This window comes from Balaenoptera borealis (genome assembly GCF_965194805.1).
Source record: "Balaenoptera borealis genome assembly, chromosome: 15".
Taxonomy (NCBI): Eukaryota; Metazoa; Chordata; class Mammalia; order Artiodactyla; family Balaenopteridae; genus Balaenoptera; species Balaenoptera borealis.
Genome location: NC_138871.1, coordinates 71,674,302 through 71,696,067, shown reverse-complemented (window position 1 = coordinate 71,696,067; position 21,766 = coordinate 71,674,302). Strand labels below are relative to the sequence as shown.

The window sequence follows — 21,766 nt, the reverse complement described above, 5'->3', positions numbered from 1 at the left end:
ACACAGAGGAGTAACAAAGGAGCCTGGGCAAATTCCCAAGGGCCCAGGGTGAGTAGATCTTCAAAGACCAAGCCTGTCTCACTGGCAAAAGCTCAAGTGTTCCCTGAAATAGCCCCACCCAAAGGCCATGATAGCCGCCATGGGGAAGGTCATCCCCTAAGAAGACCCTGCCTGTACCCTCTGTAGGTTTAGAATCTAAAGAAACAACATCAGTACGTGCTGGGAGCGGAGCGGCTCCAGGAGCTGGGAGCAGGCCCCATGCTGAGGTCAGGAAACCTGAGCTCACGCCTGTCTCGGCCGCATCACGCCTGCCTGGTGACACCGGACCTTCTGGTGACTTCACCCCTCTGAGCCTCTGCCCTTATATGCCCAGCAGGGGGCAGCCCTGCCCGGCCCCTGCACAGGGATGGTGTCAGAACAAATGACACAATATATATTAAAGTACTTTGAAAAGCGTAAGGTGTTATAATGACATAAAGGATTATTAGAAAGAAAAGCACTGAGAGATGAAAGGAGTGGGCCTCTGACACTTCTCAAGGTAGTTTCCTCAATAGTAGGAACAATCCCTTATTTATTCAGTACTTGATAATTCACAAAGGTTTCTAGGCTCTTTATCTCACCTGAGCCTCCCAATAACCCCGTGAGGCAGGCAGGGCAGGTTTTATCCTCCCTGACCACTGACCAGGTGAAGAAAAGGAGGCTTAGACCATGATTTTCCCATGGTCCTATAGTCACGGACCTAGGACTAAACCCCCCCCCTTTTTTTTTTTAATTATTGTATTTACTTATTTATTTGGCCACTCAGTTTGCAGGATCTTGGCTCCCCGACCAGGGATTGAACCCATACCCTCAGCAGTGAAAGCGCAGAGCCCTAACCACTGGACCGCCAGGGAATTCCCCTTAAACCCCCTCCTTGTAGCTCTCAATGCTCCTTATGATGGGCCTGTTGTGGTCCTCCCTCTGTTTCACTTGCTGCAACCCCATGGGGCAATTTCCCACAAGAGCTGTGTGAACACATCCTATCAGGCCTCCTATGACTGGAAGGGGTGAGGAGGGAGGGGGAGAAGAGGGAGGGGGGATGTGGTTATCCAATGAGTAACGCGAAGTTATTAAAACATTTTAAGCAGAGAAATACTATGATCAGGGCTGTGCTTTAAAAAAAAAATGCTTTCCTTCTCTACCTCCTCCTTCCTTTCCTACTCCTTTTCTCCTTCCCCCATCTTCTTTCTCCTTCTCCTCTTTATTCTTCACTTTATGTAATTCCCTAGGAAGAGAAAGAAAGGAACATCCTGGGACCTTCCATCACCAGAACCCTTGGGGTTCCCTGACGGGCTGGCTCTTCGACTTTATAGGGTGCCAGTGTTCAGCCCAGAACTCAGGGTCCCGCCCAGAGACTCCCTTCCTCATGGGGACAGTTCTAGGAGTTTCATGCTCCAGGAGCAAAGCCAGGATTCAGTGAAGGAGTATGATGTAGCGGGCATGTGCCCAGACTGCTTGTCTCCCCAAAAGCTGCAACCAGTCCCTTGAGTGCCTCCCTGGCCCTCTGGGAAGGGTCTTGCTTCGAGAACTGCCTGAAGTGGCCAGAACCTGAGATCCTGGCCATGTGCCCTTCTCCACTGGGTGCCTGCCATTCAGAGTTACACACTCCCCAGGCCACTAGCAAATGGCCAGGTGATGATGTGTACATCCTGGGGTGCCCCTCCAGGCCGTCTGGACCCTCTTCCTCCCCAGCTTCCTTAGGCTACTGGCCTAACTTCCTTCCCATTTGTCTGTGTCCCTCAAAGATCACATGCCTGGCAGCTGAGTCCCTAGTGGGAGGCTCTGGGGAGGATGTAAGCAGAAAAAGCAAGTGTGTGTGCCTGCGTGTGTGTGCGTGTGCATGTGTGCATATATGAGCATGTGGCATTTTGGGAGGAAGAAGTAGACACTGTCTCTGTAGAGAACTTCTGCCTAATGGATCTTGCTCAGTATCGTACCTCCAGCACAGGGAAAGTAGTTGGCTCTTAACAAATATTCTTTGAATCAATGAATGAATGAACAACAAATGAATGAAACAAGATTAGAGCTGGGGAGTATCTGTTGCCTGGATATGGCGACCAGAAAGTCCTTGGAGACCTTGCTAGCACACTTCTAAGGAGTGCCAACAGGGCAGGCATGGTGCTGAGGGTGGAGGAGTGCGGAGGAGGTGAGCCAGGGAGCATGGGCAGCTTTTAAGGAGTGTGAAGTGAAGGAAGGGAGGTGTAGGGGAGCTGGAGGTGGGCTGGGGATGGGAGAGTCTGTTTGAGCTGAAAGGAAGAGTCCGGTAGAGAATGTCACTGGCCACAAGGCCTTCTCGCACCCTTGGACACATCAGATCTTAACCTTGCTGCTTCCCTTTCCAGGCTAAAACCAAGCTCTCTTTTCTGTGGCTTTCCTCGAACACAGACCTTACACCTTGTCCACACCAGGAACTGTTCGTCACCCAGTTGGTCACTTCTAGACATATTTGACAGAATTTCCATTGGTGCCTTCACTCAGCTTCTTTGACAGTGGCCTTGCCTCCCTGTGGGGTTCGCAGGGCACTCCAGCTTCTGCCAGGTGGGCCCTCCCTCCGAGGAAGCAGAAGGACCTGGTCGGCAGACGCAGAGAAGAGCAGAGGAAAGACCACATGTGCCCCAGAGATATGGAGGGAGGAGCCTCCACTTTTGACTTCCCAGTTCCCCACTCAAGCTAACTCAACGAAGCTTCTGTTCCTTCCAACCAAACGATATTACAAACCCACAGTTTGTTTCCTTTTTTTTTGACCTCACCTCATGGCATGCGGGATCTTAGTTCCCCAACCAGGAATCGAACCCGTGCCCCCTGCAGTGGAAGCGCAGAGTCTTAACCACTGGACCGCCAGGGAAGTCCCCAGACCCACAGTTTGGATGTTCCCACCTGAACAAGTTCAAAATGTAACCACATACACGCCCCCTTAATATTCCCAACCAGGTCCTTCCCTCTCAACTACCCTGCCTCTGTCATCATTACCAGTATTTGGAGCTATATTTTTCTCATGCCCTCATTCATGCCGGAAGCATCTCTCACCTCTCCATCCCCCTCCATCCGTATTCCTACTGCTCTACGCCATCCTTCCTTACCCTAGGCCTCCATCTCACTACCAGCTTCCTTCCTGCATCTCTGATTTCAAGGTCTCTCTTCTCCATTCCATTCTGTAATCATCACCTCCACATTATTTATTTTCTTTTTCATTTTTCAAAGGTACACATTATATCATGTTTTTATTCAGAAGAGAGTAAAAAACATATATGTATAATTTAGAGTGAACGTATGTGGGCTATAACCATTCCCCATGTTAAGAAACAGAACATTGACTGTACCAGTATTTTCTTTAAATGTCTTTTTTAAATTGTTCAAGAATCTTTTTTTTTGTAGAATTAAAAAAAAATTTATTGGAGAATAGTTGATTTACAACGTTGTGTTAGTTTCACAGCAAAGTGAATCACTTATACATATACATATATCCACTCTTTTTTAGATTCTTTTCCCATATAGGCCATCATAGAGTATTGAGTAGAGTTCCCTGTGCTATACAGTAGGTCTTTATTAGTTATCTATTTTATATATAGTAGTGTGTGTATGTCAATCCCAGTCTCCCAATTTATCCCTCCGCAACCCCTTTCCCTGCTGGTAACCATAAGTTTGTTTTCTACATCTGTGACTCTATTTTTGTTTTGTAAATAAGTTCATTTGTATCATTCTTTTAGATTCCACATATAAGCAATATCGTATGATATTTCTCTCAAGAATCTTTTGAGGCTCCCTATTCCTTGTCTAACTTCCTAGCATGTCGTTTAGTCAGGCCCTACCAGGCTGACCCCACCATGCTTAATAATCCTTTCCCACACTACCATCACTCCAGTTATTATACTTAGTTTAAGAGCACAGGATTAGAATTTAAATATATGGTCTAAGCTTTCTGAATCAGCCAGGACTCTGTTAGTAGCAAGTAACAGAAATCAGATTCAAACTGGCTTAGAACAAGAAGGGAATGTAATGGCTTACCCTCTCAGAAAAATCCTAGGATAATGCTGGCTTCAGGCACAGCTGGATCTAAACACCCAAACAATGTCAACAGAAAATGGTCTCTTGGCTCTGCTTTCCTCTGCATTGGCTTTATTCTCTTCCCCAGTTTTCCAGCAAAGGTTCTGGATGTGAGTCTCATTGGCCTACTTGGGTCACATGCCCATCCCTGAACTGCTGTGGTGGTAGTTCAGTAGTAGACCAGGTCTGGTTAGGCCCACCCTGGATTCAGGGGTGGAGTCAGAACACTGGTTGGTCTGAGAGTGGAGAGAGATGTTTTTCCAAGGAAAACCAGGATGCTAGATGCAGAAAATGGGAGAGAGGGAGGCTGAGCAAACAAAATCAACAGACTCTCTCCAGTTTTCACTTTCTTTGTGAGTGGGAATCTCTGTTCTGTCAGATGCTTGAGGCTGCTGAGAAGATCAAAAAAAGAGCAGGGCTATTAAGTTTCTTTGAAAACTTTAAAATTCAATGGAAATGGGGGTGATTTTGAAGGTGAATATTTCTTTGCCTTTTCCTCACACTGTTCACCTGTCCAGAATGCCCTTTGTTTGTTTATCCCAAGCCTACCCTTCCTTCAGGCCCTGTCCAGCAAGAATTGGACATTTCCTAGCAGCTGGAGCCTCTTGGGTACATGTGGATCCCCTCAGCCCACATAGATTAGCATTTAATTAGATATGGTCTTTCATTATCTTGTTTAGTCATTTTTTTAGGGATATCACGGTTTATTTGACAGTTCACACACAGATCATCAACACTTACGGATGAACTGGAAACAATTCTGAGTCCCAGGATCAGGACACCTCCTCCCTGCCTCCTGGGATGCTTCACACTCTCACTGTTGCCCAGCTGGTGGCTGCTCAGGGAGTTCATGCTAATTTTCATTTTGGCTTAAAATAGAAAACAAAAAATCATATCAGTTGTACTATTCCTTAGGCGTTTCACGTGCCTTGTTCTCCTCTCTCTGATAACTTAGTAGCCTCTTTGAGGGGAGACCCTGTGTCTCTTGTTCTCTGATCCTCATAAGCCTCAAGCCACAGGGAACACATTTTAACTGTGTACCCCTGTTGGTTGATTTAAAAGTTGACCTTGTGGGAATTCCCTAGCTGTCCAGTGGTTAGGACTCCACGCTTCCACTGCAGGGGGCATGGGTTCAATCCCTGATCGGGGAACTAAGATCCCGCATGCCACACAGTGTGGCCAAAAACAAAAAAGTTGACCTTGTGAAGAAGCAGAAAAATAAGCCAAAAAGCTAGGTTGGAAAGGTATCTATTCATACCATAGTTAACTTAGTCCCAGGGCCAAATCTCCAGTTGACATCTGATCTTACCATGTACACTCTAGTCCCAGAGTTCTGGTGCAACCATGGAACATTTCCCAGGTTCCTTGCTTTGGCTTTTGTCTCTTCCTGGGGAGGTGCCATCTTACCACATCTTTCTTTCTTTTTTTTTTTTAATACTGCTTTACCGGGGATGATCCATCTTTTTTGCCTGATTAATTTCTAATAACATTATCATTAGTTTTTGCTATTCTTCTAATTCAATTTACTATTTTTATTTTGTTTTTTAAACTTTTTATTTTATATTGGAGTAGAGTTGATTAACAATGTTGTGATAATTTCAGGTGTACAGTAAAGTGATTCAGTTATACATATAAATGTATCTATTCTTCTTCAAATTCTTTTCCCATTTAGGTTGCTACATAATATTGAGCAGAGTTCCCTGTGCTATACAGTAGGTCCTTGATGGTTATCCATTTTAAATACAGCAGTGTGTACATGTCAATCCCAAACTCCCTAACCTTACCACTTACTTCTCTAGAGCTACTCCCTTTTTTGCCAGAGCCAAGAGAGAGTCTCTCTCTGTCATTCCCTGGAACCCTTGCATCAGTCCCAGTTTCTACTTTAAGGAATATATTGTCCAAGTACTTTTTGTCCGAGTAACTGGAAGAAAGGCAGAGCTTGAACACGAACCTCTCCTTCCAGAAGAGACCCTGCCCTCTCTGACAGACGGTGGATAGTTCCTTCTAGCCCAACAGGTAGCCCTACTTTAACCATTTAATGCCCTTAATAAGCATACCACACACACACACACACACACACACACACACACACACACACACAGTGTAACGAGGGCTTATAGACAGAGTGTCGACCCAAAAAGTATCATTCCTTCAGAGGGATACCCTTCACTCTGGCAGGTCATGGGGAGGTATGTGGGGGACCTGGGATGTTCCTTTCACTTTCTTGTGCCTTCAGAAACCACTTCCAGTGCCTCAATGACACAAACCTAGGTGTTAGGTAGGTGGGCACAGCGTCCCATCCAGGGTTACCAATTTTCCCAGGCATAGGAGTGTGCTGAGGCTGCAGGCAAGAGAGGAAGCCCAACATAGAGGAAGGACAGGGCGTTGGTTCCTCAACTTGCTGAGACCAGAGTCGTGTAGCAAGACAAGCTGGAGCACACTCAGCATTTCTCCTTCCTGGCTTGGGTTTCACCCCGGCCCCACTTCAGTGGCAGCCCTGTTGGCTCAGAGGCTGAGGGATCCAAGAGGAGGAAGCTTGTACAATCCCTCATCTAGTAGGGGTGGGGGCAGGGTGGAGTTTTAAAGTAAGCTCTGTCAAAATCTGAGTCAGTTATATTGTCCCAGTTCTGGATCTGGCTTCTCCTACTTCTCTACCCCACCCACCCTGCCCTCCAGTCACAGCAAATTTCGTGTCACCCCTGACCATTATAGGCATGGCTGCTGTGTACAGATTGATGAGTTGCGCACTGCATAATTCCTGGAGGTGCCATTCCCACAGACAAAGAAGTGAAAAGCAATTCTAAGAATCATGTACAATTGTACCAGGTAGCCCTGAGCCAGGTCCTTTTATGACTTCCTTTCCATGTATTGCTTCCTCTGCCAAGAATGCCGCTGCTTGCCTTCCCTCCCACCATATCTTCAACCTGGTGAATCATCAAACACTTAGCTTTCAAATTCCACTCAAATAATGTTGATGAACACAAATGTAACAACCGAACGCTTTTAGGAATGCTCAAAGCCACTGAGAAGAAAACCTTATATACAGGAGTCTCAAACTGGCGCACTGTTAGCTCATTCCACCTGGTAGTTTTATTATGTCTGCAGCGTGTTCTGAAAGGCAATGTAAGTAAAATCCATCAGAATGGCTAAAAAGAAAACGACATAATAGCAAGTATTGGTGAGGATATGGAGCAACTGGAATTCTCATATAAACCTAGAAGGAATGTAAATTGGGATAACTACTTTGGAAAACTATTTGGTGGTATCCACTAAAGTAGAAAAGATGCCTAGCTTATGACTCAGCAGTCCTACTGAAAATACATACATATGTACACAAACAATTTGTGCAATCATGATCATAGCAGCACTATTCATAATAGCCCCCAAACTCAAAATAACTCAAATGCCCATCAACAGTAGAATAAATAATGTGGTATATTCATAAAATGGAATGTTACACAGCAACGGAAATGAATTGATTATTGCTTCACATAACAACATGGATGAATCTGACAAACATGTTGAGTGAAAGAAGCCAGACATAAAGTACATACTACAGGATTCCGTTTATATAAAGTTCAAAAACATGCACTGTGGTGCTACAAATTAGAACAGTGGTTATTCTGGGAAGAGAGGTAATGACTGGAAAGGAACATGAAGTTTCTGGGGTGCTAGTGATGTTCTAGTTATTAATATGGGAGGTGGTTACACAGGTGTGTTTATTTTGTGGAAGTTTATGGAGCCATTCACTTAGGATTTGTACATTTTTATGTACGTTTGCTATGTTTCAATAAAAAGGATCACTTAAAAGAATAAAAGCAATGTCTACTTTTGGCTATGATGAAGTAGCAGGACCTAGATTTATCCTCTGCCTTAGTCAATTATAAAATTGAACAAAAGATATAAAACAATGGTTTTAAGACTTTGGATAACAGGGGGGGAAGTGATCCCTGAGAGAATGAAAACAAATGAGATGAGTCCTACCAATGTCCCTGCCCACTGTCTGGAGAGAGTTTCCAGGCTACCACAGAGAGAGAGAGAACTCTTGAAGAGTTGGTGTTCCCACCAGCCAGAATAGAAAGACCTCCCAACACACTGGGCACAGATACCAAGCCAAATTAGCTCCCATCTAAGAGGTGTTTTGGACCCACCTAACAAAGCTTAAAAGCTCACAGTAAAAGGATTAAATTGTTTCCAAGTAACAACTGCATCCCATACTAAACTACCCAAATATCTAAAAGAAAAAAATCCTAAAACAAAAAAAATATACTAGTACCCAACAACATAAAATTCAAAATATCTGGCATCCAATTAAAAAATTACCTATCATTCAAACAAGCAGAAGAAAAATCAACCAATAGAAACAGATCCAGAAATTATACTTCTAATTTTAGATAAGGACATTAAAACAGCTACTATTAATACATTTCAGATGTTCAAGAAGGTAGAGGAGAGCATGAGCATCATGAGAGTGAAGTAGAAGATATAAAAGAGGCCCAAATCAAAATTCTAGAGATGAAGAATATACTAAATGGGATTGATAGCAGATTAAACATTAAATAAGAAAAGATTATTGACTGTGAAAACATAGCAATAGAAACAATCCAAAATAAAACACAGATAGAAAAAAAAAAAAGACTGGTTAAAAAAATGAACAGAACATCAGTGAGCTGATATAGCATTAAGCAGCCTTACATACATATAACTGGAGTCCCAGAAAGAGAGGGTGGGGTGGAGGAGAGGACAGAAAAGATATTTGAAGAAATAATGACTGAAAAATTTCCAAGTTTGATGAAAACTAAAAACTCACAAATCAAAGAAGCTCAACAAACTCCAAGCAGAGAAAACATGAAGAAAACCACATCAAGGCACATCATAATCAAATTGCTAAAAAACCAATGATAAAGACAAAAATGTTGAAAGCAACCAGAGGGGAAAAACAGACGATGTGCAGAGGAACAAAGATAAGGATGGTAGCAGACATCTTGTTGGCCATGATGCAGACCAGGAGACAGTGGAGAGACATCTTTAAAGCACTGAGAGAGGACTTCCCTGGTGGCTCAGTGGTTAAGAATCCGCCTGCCAATGCAGGGGACACGGGTTCGAGCCCTTGTACGGGAAGATCCCACATGCCATGGAGCAACTAAGCCCGTGCGCCACAACTACTGAGCCTGCACTCTAGAGCCCGGGAGCCACAACTACTGAAGCCCACGTGCCTAGAGCCTGTGCTCTGCAACAAGAGAAGCCACTGCAATGAGAAGCCTGCGCACCACAATGAAGAGTAGCCCCCGCTCACCACAACTAGAGAAAGCCCTCATGCAGCAACGAAGACCCAGTGCAGCCATAAATAAATAAATAAATAAATAAATTTATTTATTTAAAAAAAAAAAAGAAGCACTGAGAGAAAAACTGCCAACCAAGAACAAAACTATCTTTCAAAAATGAAGGTGAAATAGAAATACAAAAGCTGTGACTCTGCTTCCAGGTGTGACAGATTAAGATTCTACCACATGAATCTTTCCTACAGAAAACAGTGGTAAAATCTGGGCTCAATACCAAAAGGAACTACCTGAAGATACTGGAGACTCTCTACCTACCTCTCTGACCCACCTCACTGACTCATGAATGGAGCACACAAAGTAGCCCAGCTAAAGGCAAACTGAACTGAGGCTGGAGCTGGTACTCTGCAGGTAGTGGAGAGTAAACAGAAGCAGATAGACTGAGCCCAAGGCCAAGTGTGTCCCAGGTTGCACACAAAGGGCAGATGGGTTCACAAGGAAAAACACACAGTCCTCATGGCCTGGGAAGCCAGGAAAACAGTGAAGACTGAAGACAGTAGAACCTCAGAAAGAAGAGAACCAGAGAGGAGATCTCCAAACTCTGTCTACTCATATCTCTGACTGATTCTTGAACCACATATGCATGGAACAGACTCAAAGTAGCTCAGCTAAAGACAAATGACATGAACAAAGGATGAAGACGCTGCACAAGAAACAGGATTTGCCATTCCAGCCCAGCCAAGAAAATTTCCTGTTAAAACAAAGGAAACACACTCATTGGAGAAAAATAACTGTACCAGTCAGGGCTCTCCAGAGAAAAAGAACCAACTGTGTGCGCGTGCATGTGTGTGCAGAGTGTCAATTGAACAGACACTTCATAAAAGAAGATATGCAACGGCCAATAAGTACATGGAAAGATATTTAACTTCATTAGTCATTAGGGAAATGTAAGTTAAAACCATAATGACATACCACAACACACTCACTAGAAATGTTCAAAATAAAAAGGCTGACAATACCAAGTGTTGGCAGGACTGTGGAGCAACTCTCAGTTTTTGTTGGTGGAAATGCAAAAATCATACAGCCACTTTGGAAAAGAGTTTTGTAGTTTCTTATAAAATTAAACACACATTTACCCAAGAGAAATGGAAAAGTGTGTCTTACAGAAACATGTACATGAAGGTTTGTAGAAACTTTAGTTAAAATAGCCAAAACCCAGAAACAACACAAAAAGTCCATTATTAATGGAGGGATAAGCAATTGGTGGTATGCCCATTCAATGGTATGCAATTCAAGAAATACAACTGATACATGCCCAATAGAATGAATCTTACAAGCATTATGCCAAGAGAAAGAAGCCAGACACAAAAGACTACAGAATGTATGGATCCATTTATATGAAATTCTGGAAAAGGCAAAACAACAGTGAGGGAAGTAGATAAGTAGTTGCCAGGGGCCAGAAGTTAGAGGGAAAGGATTGACTGCTAAGGGCCACAAGGGAGCTTTTGGTGTAATAGAGATATTCTATATCATGATTGTGGCGGTGGTTACATATCTGTATGCACTTGTCAAAAGTTATTGAATTGGTAAATTTTATTGTATGTAAATTACACCTCCATGAAGCTTACCCCCCAGAATTAAATACATAAAGGCCCACGTTACACACGTAGATTAACTCCTTGCCTCCTCTCTGTCTCCAGCATGCATACGAGTTTGCAATCCCTGACTAGTACTTTATGTTTTCAAAGCTCTTTCACATGCTTTAGAAAGGCAAGCAGAATTTGCCTTTCAGAACTTGTCTCCTTGGAATCCAAGAGGAAGCAGAAGTTATAAAACTTGTTAAGATGTAAAAAGAGGGGAGGAAATACATAGGGCAAGGCCAGGGCTGCCACTAGGTTCTGCAAGTTAGGAAAAGTGTCCCCTTCCTCAAGTTAAAAACATTTTAAGTTAGCACATTGTTTGCACAAGCCGTGCAGTAGCGTGTGCTGGCTCAAATCCTGGGCTTGGCCCAGGCAGCCGGTCAGGGTCCTAGCATGAAGCATCCGTGGCTGCATTCAGGCCTACTCACACCCTTGCTCTTTCACACATAACCTAATGCCACTTCTTTCCCTTTGTCAACTTGTGAGCCCACCACAACTTCATCCTTCCCCCAGCTTCCTAGGTGAACTATGTCAAGTTTAGAGTTGGGGGAGGAGTGAGTGTTAGAAGTTGGGCCTCTGAGAGCAGCAAGTGGTGAGAAAAGAGACCTCAGGTCCACCCACCATGCACTTGAGACAGACATGGCTGGGCACTGGCTGTGAGTATGTGCAAGTGTTTGCTGTCAAGTCTGTGCATGGCTGTGTATGCAAGTCGGGGTTTACATAGTAACCCTCCTGGGTTGCTCCAGCCAGGAGGCCTAGAATGTCTGCAACTGCTTGCGCATTCTCATTCAGGTTGGTATATGTCTGTCTGGCCATGAATGTTGCCTCCTTCAATGCGGTGCCTTTGTGGAGTGCACTATCTTAACCACTGCACCTGGTGGCCCTGCGTAAAGATCCCTAAAACCTCTCCTTCTTCCTGAGGAAGAACCCCTCCCAGTCACCTGAGAAACAATAGGTAGAGGTGTCAAATCTATTTTCTTTCCACACCTCCCTGAATGCTAGTTATATGATACATGTCTCAAAGTCTCCATGCCAACTTTTCCACACAGTACCAGGAGGAGCTCTCTGGGCGTAGATGAGCAACCCCTACTGGCTACCTACATCCCTGCGGCCAGGCCACCTCATACAGCAGTCGGAGCCTCCTCCGTCCCTCATACCTGACCACCCAGAAGCCTCCTTCTTCCTTCTGACACCTTCTCTCCCAGAATAGCACAGTCGTCAGTCTTTGTAGAGTTCACACTGTTGCTAACAAGTGACAGGAGACCTCAGCCTAGCATGGCCCCTTCCTAGGACCCTCTCTTTTCCACTGTGCAGATGCTGGGCCTCAAAGAAGGAACTGCCTTTTACGCTTTAATATTCAAAGGCTCATCTTTCCATTACATCTTGTTCCTTTTTTTTTTTTAATTAACAAATCTATGTTGAGCAACTATTGTCTGTCATGTGCTGGCTAGATGCCAGCAATATTTCAATGAACAAAAGATATATATAAATATATACTGGACTTCCCTGGTGGCACAGTGGTTAAGAATCTGCCTGCCAATGCAGGGGACACGGGTTTGAGCCCTGGTCTGGGAAGATCCCACATGCCGCAGAGCAACTAAGCCTGTGCACCACAACTACTGAGCCTGCACTCTAGAGCCCGCAAGCCAAAACTACTGAGCCCACGCGCCACAACTACTGAAGCCCGCATGTTGTAGGGCCCACGTGCCACAATTACTGAGCCTGCGAGCCACAATTACTGAGCCTACGTGCTGCAACTACTGAAGCCCGCGGGCCTACAGCCCGTGCTCCGCCACAAGAGAAGCCTCTGCGATGAGAAGCCCGTGCACCGCAATGAAGAGTAGCCACTGCTCGCCGCAACTAGAGAAAGCCTGCGTGCAGCAACAAAGACCCAATGCAGCCAAAAAAAAAAAAAAAAAAAAAAAAAATATATATATATATATATATACTTTCATGTTTTTATCTATTACATCAGGTAATAGATAAAGCAACCTAAGGACAATTGCCTTTACCAAATATTTTCTCCTCCCTGTGTTCACTGTCAAGGTAAATCTTTGCCCTCCAAAACTAAGTTCAAATAGCAAAGAGATTGGAAGGTACACACCACCAAGTTGTTATCAATGGTGTCTTTATGGGTGGCTTTAAACGCCCTTTGTTTCTGTATTTTCTCAAATTTCAACAATTGTTATTTTTGTAAAGAAAAAAATAATAGAAGTTACTTTAAAACAAACAAAACCTCAGTTTAAATATCCCCTCCTCAGAGACACTTTCCTTGGTCATCCATCTCTCCAGTATGACTTAGGGACCCTCTTCTGGACAGACAGCACCCGCTCTTCCCTCTCTCCTCACCCATTGGAGAAGCACAGGAATCATTAGTGTGTGCCTCCTCCCTTGGACTGTGAACTGAAGGGCAGGGACCACGTCTTATTCATTTCTGAGTCCCCAGCCCCAAATTATTGGTGCCCAGGAGGAGTGCAGAAAGTATCTATTCAGTGAACAAATGGATGAGGTTATCAAGTCATGGCCTAGGAAACACCACTGAGGTCCAGGGGCTAGACCTCCAGCAGTGAGGGGGGCAATGGATCTCACTGAAACACACCCTCTCAGGGTCCAGGTCAGACTAGAAAGGAAATTTGATGCTGAACACTCTGAGATGGGGCTAAAGCCTCTTAAGTCTTCCAAGTGAGTATGGGAGGGGGAGGTTTATAGAACTTGAGGTATAGTTGAGCCTGTGGGAAGGAATTCAGTAATCCTAGGTGAGGAGTGTCACAGTTTGAAATGATCTATTGATTTGCTTGCTTTTCAGTTACGTGGTCCCCCTCATTAGTGTGTGCACTCCATGAGGATAGGGATCTTATCTGACTTGTATCACAAGGGCTTGGACCAACGCCTGCTGCATGGATGGCACTCAGTAAATATTTGGTGAATTAATATTGAATGAATAAACTCACTCTAAACCAAACTCATGAGGGAGAGACCAGATACAGCATTATTCATTCATCCTGTAAAATATAATTGACAATAGGCCTGAAGAAACCCCAGTCAGCACATTCTTCACTCTGTGGGAAGGCATAGTTTAGAAGCCAGAAGTAGATCTGAGAGTTGCTTGGTAAATACAGAGTCGGACAAAGTGACTTGGAAGATCTTAAGAGATTGTGTCACTGACCTGTGGCACCCCGATGAGTCATGCTTTCCCACATGGGGACAGACGTCCCTTGCCAAACAGGATCCTGCCTTGCCCAACGCTGCCATCCCTTTCCTGTCACTGTAGGGGAAACACTGACAGTCTGTCCTCCCCCATTCTTCCTTCTCTGTGCTCCTTATCAGTAATAATGCCTCAGTCCTTTAGGCCTGACCTCATGTTACAGTGTTGAGGATTACACAGTGTCCCTTATTGGTTACATTTTCCATTGTGGCTTCCCAGGGAGATTTCAGCCACAATTTCACATATCCTGCTCAAGATAAACAATCCTAGACCCCAGATCAAAACTTTCCACCAACTGAGCTGCACAGTCACTGGACCTCAGTTTCCCTATCTTTAAAAGGTGAAATAATGGAAAATTTTCATGTATCTCACAGAGCTGTGAAGCCAAAGAAATTGAAGACTATGAATATGAGAGGCTTAGAAGTTGTGCTTTGACCCTTATGATTAAAGTTCTATACCAGATTTGCCATTAATGAGCTACATGACATTAAGTCATTTTTATGAGGTACTTAGCTCAGTGTCTTGTTCTTAATAAGCCTTCACGAGATATGATATGATAAATCATATGATATGGCTCTATGACCATGGGATGAACTGAGACACCTCCCACTTTCCCAAGGAGAATGCTTGAGGAAAAGTAGTCGGTTGCTTTTCAGGTAGCTATTGTACTATTGCTTTGTTGAGTGTGTATAAACTTGAAACCAGGGACTTCCCTCAGTGGTTAAGACTCCTTGCTCCCAATGCAGAAGGCCTAGATTCGATCCCTGGTCAGGGAACTATTTCCTGCATGCCGCAACTAAGGATCCCACAGGCTGCAACGAAGCTCCCACACACGGAAACGAAGATCGCGCCTGCAGCAACTAAGACCCAGCACAGCCAAATAAATAAATAATTAAAAAACCAAAACCAAAAACAAAAAACCTTGAGACCACAGTTGAATGGTTTGGGAAAAAAGGAGGAATTTCAAATGAAGTTGTATAGTAGGAGAGATGGAGAGAAGAGACCTGACAATAGGGTAGCAAGGGAGAAAACTTTGGGCAGAAGAACAGGTCTAGCTAGTCAAATGGAGGGATATAATTTTTTCATTGTGGTGTGCGATGTAATCCTCTTCTCCATCTTCCCATGAAGCCTTCAGTAAAATCTTATTAGTCATAAGTATTGTTGAATTTGAATGTATTGGGGAGGATACAAACAAAGCGCTCAGGCTGGCCTTGATGGTTAGAGGCAGTGAGAGCAAAGCCAATCATCAATTTAAAAATGAGGAGGTGAATTTATGACCCTATGGGCTCTTCCATTTCTAATGTTCTGAGATTCTATATGTGTAAGAGACAGAATGTTCCCAGGAAATTCTGATGCAGTAGGTTGGGGTGGGGCTTGGGAATTCCCATTAAAAAAAATTTCCCCAGGTGATTATGATGCACACTAGCATTGGGCATCATTGTACACATGCTCATCATCTTCTAGTCAAATGTTTAATCACCCACAGAAAAATCACCCTCATCCCCAATCTCCAGCACGTCACATTGCTGACAAAAGCAATTGGGGTGTGATCAGAGAATATAAATTTACATTAATATTGTTCTAAGTAAAACATGTTTACAAAAACAATGTTGTATCCATGGAGGAAAGCATATAACAAATGGTTCTGGGGCAACTGGATAGCCACACACAAAAGAATGTTGTTGGACCCCTACCTCACACCATATTAAAAAAAATTAACTTAAAATGGATCATATAACACTCCATTGTAAAGCAATTATACTCCAATAAAGATGTTAAAAAATAAATAAATAAAATGGATCATAGACTTAAATGTAGGAGCCAAAACTATAAAGCACTTCAAAGACAAAATAGGAGTAAATCTTCTTGACTTTGTATTCGGCAATGCTTTTTTTAGACATGATACTAAAAGCATAAGTGAGAGGGGGAAAAAAAAGGTAAATTAGACTCTATCAAAATTTAAAATGTTTGTGCTTCAGTGGATACCATCAAGAAAGTGAAAAGAAAACATAGAGAATAGGAGAAAATATTTGCAAGTCATATATCTGGTAAGAGACTGCATAAATAACTCTTATAATTTAAAAAGACAACACAAGTCAAAACTAGGCAAAGGTTTTGAATATACATTTCTCCAAAGAAGATACATAAATGGCAATAAGCACATGAAAAGATGCTCAACATCATTAATCACTAGAGAAACGCCAATCAAAACCACTGTAAGATATTACTTAACCCATTAGCATAGCTAAAATAAGAAAGACAAAATAACTTGTTTTGCTGAGGATGTGGAGAAACTAGAATGCTTATATGCTGCTAGTAGGAATTTAAATGGTGTGGCTACTTTGGAAAATAGTTTGGCAATTCCTCAAAAAGTTAAATAGGAAGTTACCATATGGCTCAGCCATTCCATTCCCAGGTATGTACCCAAGATAACTGAAACACATGTCCCACAAAAACTTGTACGTAAATGTTCACAGCAGCATAACTCATAATAACCAAAAGTAGAAACAACACAAAGGTACATCAATGATGAATATATAAACAAAATGTGGTATTTCCACAGAATGAAATATTATTCATCTGCTACAACATGCAAAAACCTTAAAAATATTATGTTAAGTGAAAGAAGTCAGTCACAAAAGTTCACGTATTGTATGATTCTATTTATATGAAATGTCCAGAATAGGCAAATTCATAGAGACAGAAAGTAGATTAGTGGATGGTAGGGGTTAAAGGAAGGTTGTGGGGGGAACTGGGGCTGGGAAGTGATGCTTAATGGATACAGTTTCTTTGGGGGTGATGAAGATGGTCTAAAATAAGATGGTGGCAATAGTTGTACAACTCTGACTATACTAAAAACCACTGAACTGTATATGTTAATAGATGAATTTTGTGGTGTATGAATGCTATCTCAATAAAGGTGTTTTTTTTAAATGTTGCCTATACCATGTGACCATACAAAAAGTTCTTATACAAAATGGAGGATTTTAGATTATGCATTCCATTGCTCAACTGACAACACACACTCTATTAGTCAGGACTTCTTTTGCAAGTGACAGAAATCCAGTTTAAACTGGTTTAAGAAAAGAATAGAATGTATTGGCTCATGTAGCTGAAAATTACAGGGGTTGCTGGCTTTAGGCATAGCCAAATCTAGAGGCTCAAATGATGTAATACATCTTTCCATCCCTCAGCTCTGCTTTCCTCTGTGTTGGCTTCATTCTCAGGCAGACTCTCCCCAAGTGATGGCAGGATGGCCAGTGAATATGGGATTACAACCTAATTTAGCAGGGAAAGAAAATGTGTTTCCCAACAAAAATCCAGGGTTAGACTTTGACTGTTGTGGCCTGGGTCATGTGTGTGGAAAGGGAGGCGTATTGGCCCAGCATTATGGTAGGGGACAAACTATAGTGAGTTACTGTTGATGCTTTCAATTTCAGAATTGGATTATTTAGAACAAGTCACCTTTGGGTGTTTTGGAAAAGAAAGATGGATACTTGGAACTAACATTAATTCACTTAAACAAATGGATCAAAACTCTTAATTTAAAAAAATAGATTGCTAAAGTGGCAGATAAGGGTAATGCTTGGCATTTTGCATTTTGATTCTTGCAAGGCACTAGACAAGTTTTTCATGATATCTTTGTAAACAAAGACTGGATAATTGAGTTAGGTGGAATCATGTTTCATTGATCAGCCATTTCCAAAAAGGACTGACGAATGAGTCAACCTAGTAGATCTTGGTGGGTCACAGAGATCTGCTCTTAGTGCTGACCTGGTTGACCTGTTTATTAACTACTTAGACACAGATACAGAAATCATGCTTATTAGATGGAGAGAGGTTACAGGACTAAGAGCAGTTAATACGTTCGATGACAGAGGCAAGATTCAAAGTAATTTTCTTTTAATTTTTCTTTAGGATAATTTCAAACATTCACAGATTTAGACATTATAGTATAATAAACCCCATCTACCAATCATCCAGCTTCAACAACTTTCAACTTATGGCCCATGCTGTTTCTCCTATTCTCCTACCCCAACTTCCCTTCCCTCATTTTATTTTGAAGCAAATCCCAGACATCCTATTTGTTAAAAACAAAACTCTAACACTATTATCACACTTAAAAAGAAAACTCAATAATTCCTTAACATCATAAAATATCCATTTTTCAAATTTCCAATTGTCTCACAAATATTAAAAAAAGTATTTTTTGCAGTTTATTTGTTCAAATCAGGATCTAAACAAAGTCTATACACTGTAATTGGTTGATATGTTAGGTCTTTTTTATTCTATCAGTTGCCCTCTCTACCACTTTTTACCTTGCAATTTATTTGTTAATGAACCAAAATAATCTTGATAACAAAATGACAGTTAGTAGAGATAAATAGATGTAATACTAAAATTAAATCTTGTAAAGTCAGCTGTAACAGTACAAAATGTTGGAGACACCTGCAGTTCGTGAATAAAGGTCTAGGATTTTCAGTTGGCCACAAACTTAAAATAGTCAACACTATGATATAGTTGCCAAAGTCCCAATATATACTTAGGTTAGATTAACCCCAGTATATACGCACACCACAAGATGTGGTGGGTCTTTTCTACCATACCAGGTCAAATCCTGCCTGGAATATTGTCCTGATTGTGCCTCCCAATCCAGTTTGTCAGAGGGACTGAAAACTGGCACACTTAGACAAAGCCCTGATCCTGGTTAGAGAGCTGAAACACACTTCCTTTGGCCAGAGAGCAGCGAGGGGAGAAGGGAGTGGGAGAGCTAGCTGTTTATTTGGGTGTGTGACTCAAGGCAGAGAGGGTCCTTAGAAACTGGGTATGCACAAGGAGATGGTGCTGGGAGAAGGAACATTCTTCTGGAATATTCACATTCAGGAGTTTTGAAGCTAAAGAAAGGGAAGAAGAAGCTCATTAGTTAGTGGGCGACGGAGAAATAATCAGGTGTGACTGCATGGTGGTAGCCAAGGGAACAAATTAAGAGTATGTAGAATCATGGCGTCAGGACAGTGGTGCAGTGTGGTCTGGGCTGGCAGATGATCAGAAAACGACTGGCCCGTGTGGGAATCATGGGAAAGTAGGTCTGAGTACCCAGAATTGAGGCACAAGAGCTGGGGCAAGCACTTGGTTTCAGGCCTGAAAACTTTGATGTCAGTCCAATTTGAGCAGAAGCCAATCCCCAGGTAGAGTGAAGGAAACTGATGGGTGTTGTGCACCTACTAAGTGCTATACATACACAACATTGTCTGACCCTCACAATAAACCTGCAAGGTAGGTATTTTATTCCTACTTTACAGACATAAAAACTGAGGCTTGGGACTTCCCTGGTGGTCCAGTGGTTAAGAATCCACCTTCCAGGATTTCCCTGGTGGCCCAGTGGTTCAGAATCAGCCTGACAATGCGGGGGACACGGGTTCGATCCCTGGTCCGGGAGGATCCCACATGCCGCGGAGCAACTAAGCCCGTGAGCCACAACTACTGAAGCCCACGTGCCTAGAGCCCATGCTCTGCAACAAGAGAAACCACTACAATGAGACGCCTGCGCACCGCAGCGAAGAGTAGCCCCCGCACATCGCAACTAGAGAAAGCGCGAAGGTAGCAACGAAAACCCATCGCAGCCAAAAGTAAACGAATAAAATAAATAAATTTAAAAAAGAATCCACCTTCCAATGCAGGGGACGCAGGTTCGATCCCTGGTCGGGGAACTAAGATCCCACATGCCGCGGGGCAACTAAGCCTGAGCTGTAACTACAGAGCCCATGCACCACAACTAGAGAGCCCGCATGTCGCAACTACTGAGCCCATAGACCGTAACTACTGAGCCCATGGGCCCTGGAGCCTGGGCGCCACACCTAGAGAGAAGCCCACACACAGCAACTAAGAGCCCATGCGCTGCAACTAAGACCCGATGCAGCCAAAAAATAAACAAATAAATAAATATTTTTTAAAAAACAAAAAACTGAAGCTCATAGAGGTCAGTTACTAGCCCAAGGTCATGAACGCCTAAGTGGCAGGGCCAGGATTCAGAACAGGCTGGCCTGGAGGCCAGAAGGATAGAGCTGACATGGGGGAAAAGCTAACCTTAGTGACTTAGCCATGGGGTCAATGTCTGGATCCTCCAGTCGCGGCGCCAGGGCACCAACACCTGGGGAATATATCATGTCAGCACTTGCTGTAGCTTCACATCTAGACCAAGAAATGGGTATAATAAGAGGACAATGGGGAGGGATGGGCTGGGATTTTGGGGTTAATAGATGCAAACTGTCATATATAGAATGGATAAACAACAAGGTCCTACTGTATAACACAGGGAACTATATTCAATATCCTGGGACAAACCATAATGGAAAAGAATATAAAAAAGAATGTATATATGTGTACAATTGAGACACTTTACTGTACAGCAGAAATTAACACAACACTGTAAATCAAATATACATGAATTTAAAAAATTAATTAAAAAAAAAAGAGGACAATGAGCATTCTCCACAAAAACACAGACCAAGAATTTGGTCTTCATGTTGCCCCAGCCCTGGTCTCTTCTGGGTTTGAGCCTAGGCATGGAATCCTCCTCTGTAGGAGAGGGGAGGTGTCTTTGTATTTTCCTCTGCTTTTCTCCTAAAGCAAATCCCAGAGTCACCAAGCAAAGGAAAACTATCTTTGGTAGATGGTGGGAGATGCTGGGGCCCAGCTCATCCTTTCTACCCAGGGATAGATTCCTGAGCCCTGTCCATATCTCCAACAGCTCGGGGGTGGTCTTCAGCTCCCTTCAGAGCTGACAGGAGCAGTGCAAGGGTGGGAACCCCAGGTGAGAGTAAGGGAGCAAGAAGCCACCCACGGAAGAGGATGCTGGGATGGGGCAGGGCTGGGCTGGCCCAACCGGTTCAGCCCAGCCAGGAAAGGGCAAGTCAGATCTGGCTCAGCAAGGGGGACTGGGTGGGGGCGTGGTGCTGACTCAGGGCCTGGCAAGTCAGGTGACGGCCAAGGACAGCTGTTGCCTGGGTGTTTTTAGAAAACTGGCTGCCAAAGGCTCTCTCATGGGCTGCTTCTGCACCTACTCAGAAGCAGGCAGAGAAAACGGGGGCATCTTCTTTATAATAAGCTGTAGGCGTGGGGAATTAATAACCCGACCATACCCTGTTGATTCTTGCTTTAATGTACCTAGAGAGCAGGAGCAGAAATTAGTCGAGTCTTCTGAATTCCCTCTGATTCCTTTGAAAATCACTAATCTGTTCCCCTTAGATCTTTTTAGGTACCTTGCCAGGAATCCAGTGCAGAGGTTAAGAGAGCAGGTGCTGAAGTCAGGAGGGCCTGGGATCAAAACCCAACTTTATCACTTATTATTTGTATGACTTTGATCAAGTTTCTCAACTTAAAACAAAACATACTTTTAAATTATGGAAAAATTCAAATATATACAAGTTAGACATAACAGTATGAATTTCCATATACCTGTTATCCAGCTTGACAGTGTGAATTTCCTTATACCTGTTATCCAGCTTGAACAATTATCGACCCATGGGCAACTTGTCTCATCCACATCCTACTCATCT

General features: G+C 43.1%; 1 protein-coding gene across 1 annotated transcript in view; it reads right to left on the bottom strand.

Moving 5' to 3' along the window:
- Positions 1 to 784: 784 nt before the first annotated feature.
- Positions 785 to 21,766, bottom strand: part of LOC309611901 (uncharacterized protein) — a 32,814-nt gene continuing 11,832 nt past the window's right edge. The window contains exons 4-5 of the mRNA XM_082356919.1: positions 4,825 to 4,952; positions 785 to 4,475 (exon numbers count right to left, since the gene is read on the bottom strand). Coding sequence (XP_082213045.1) covers positions 4,362 to 4,475; positions 4,825 to 4,952 — 242 coding nt within the window. The 3' untranslated portion in view covers positions 785 to 4,361. The remainder of the gene's footprint in view (positions 4,476 to 4,824; positions 4,953 to 21,766) is intronic.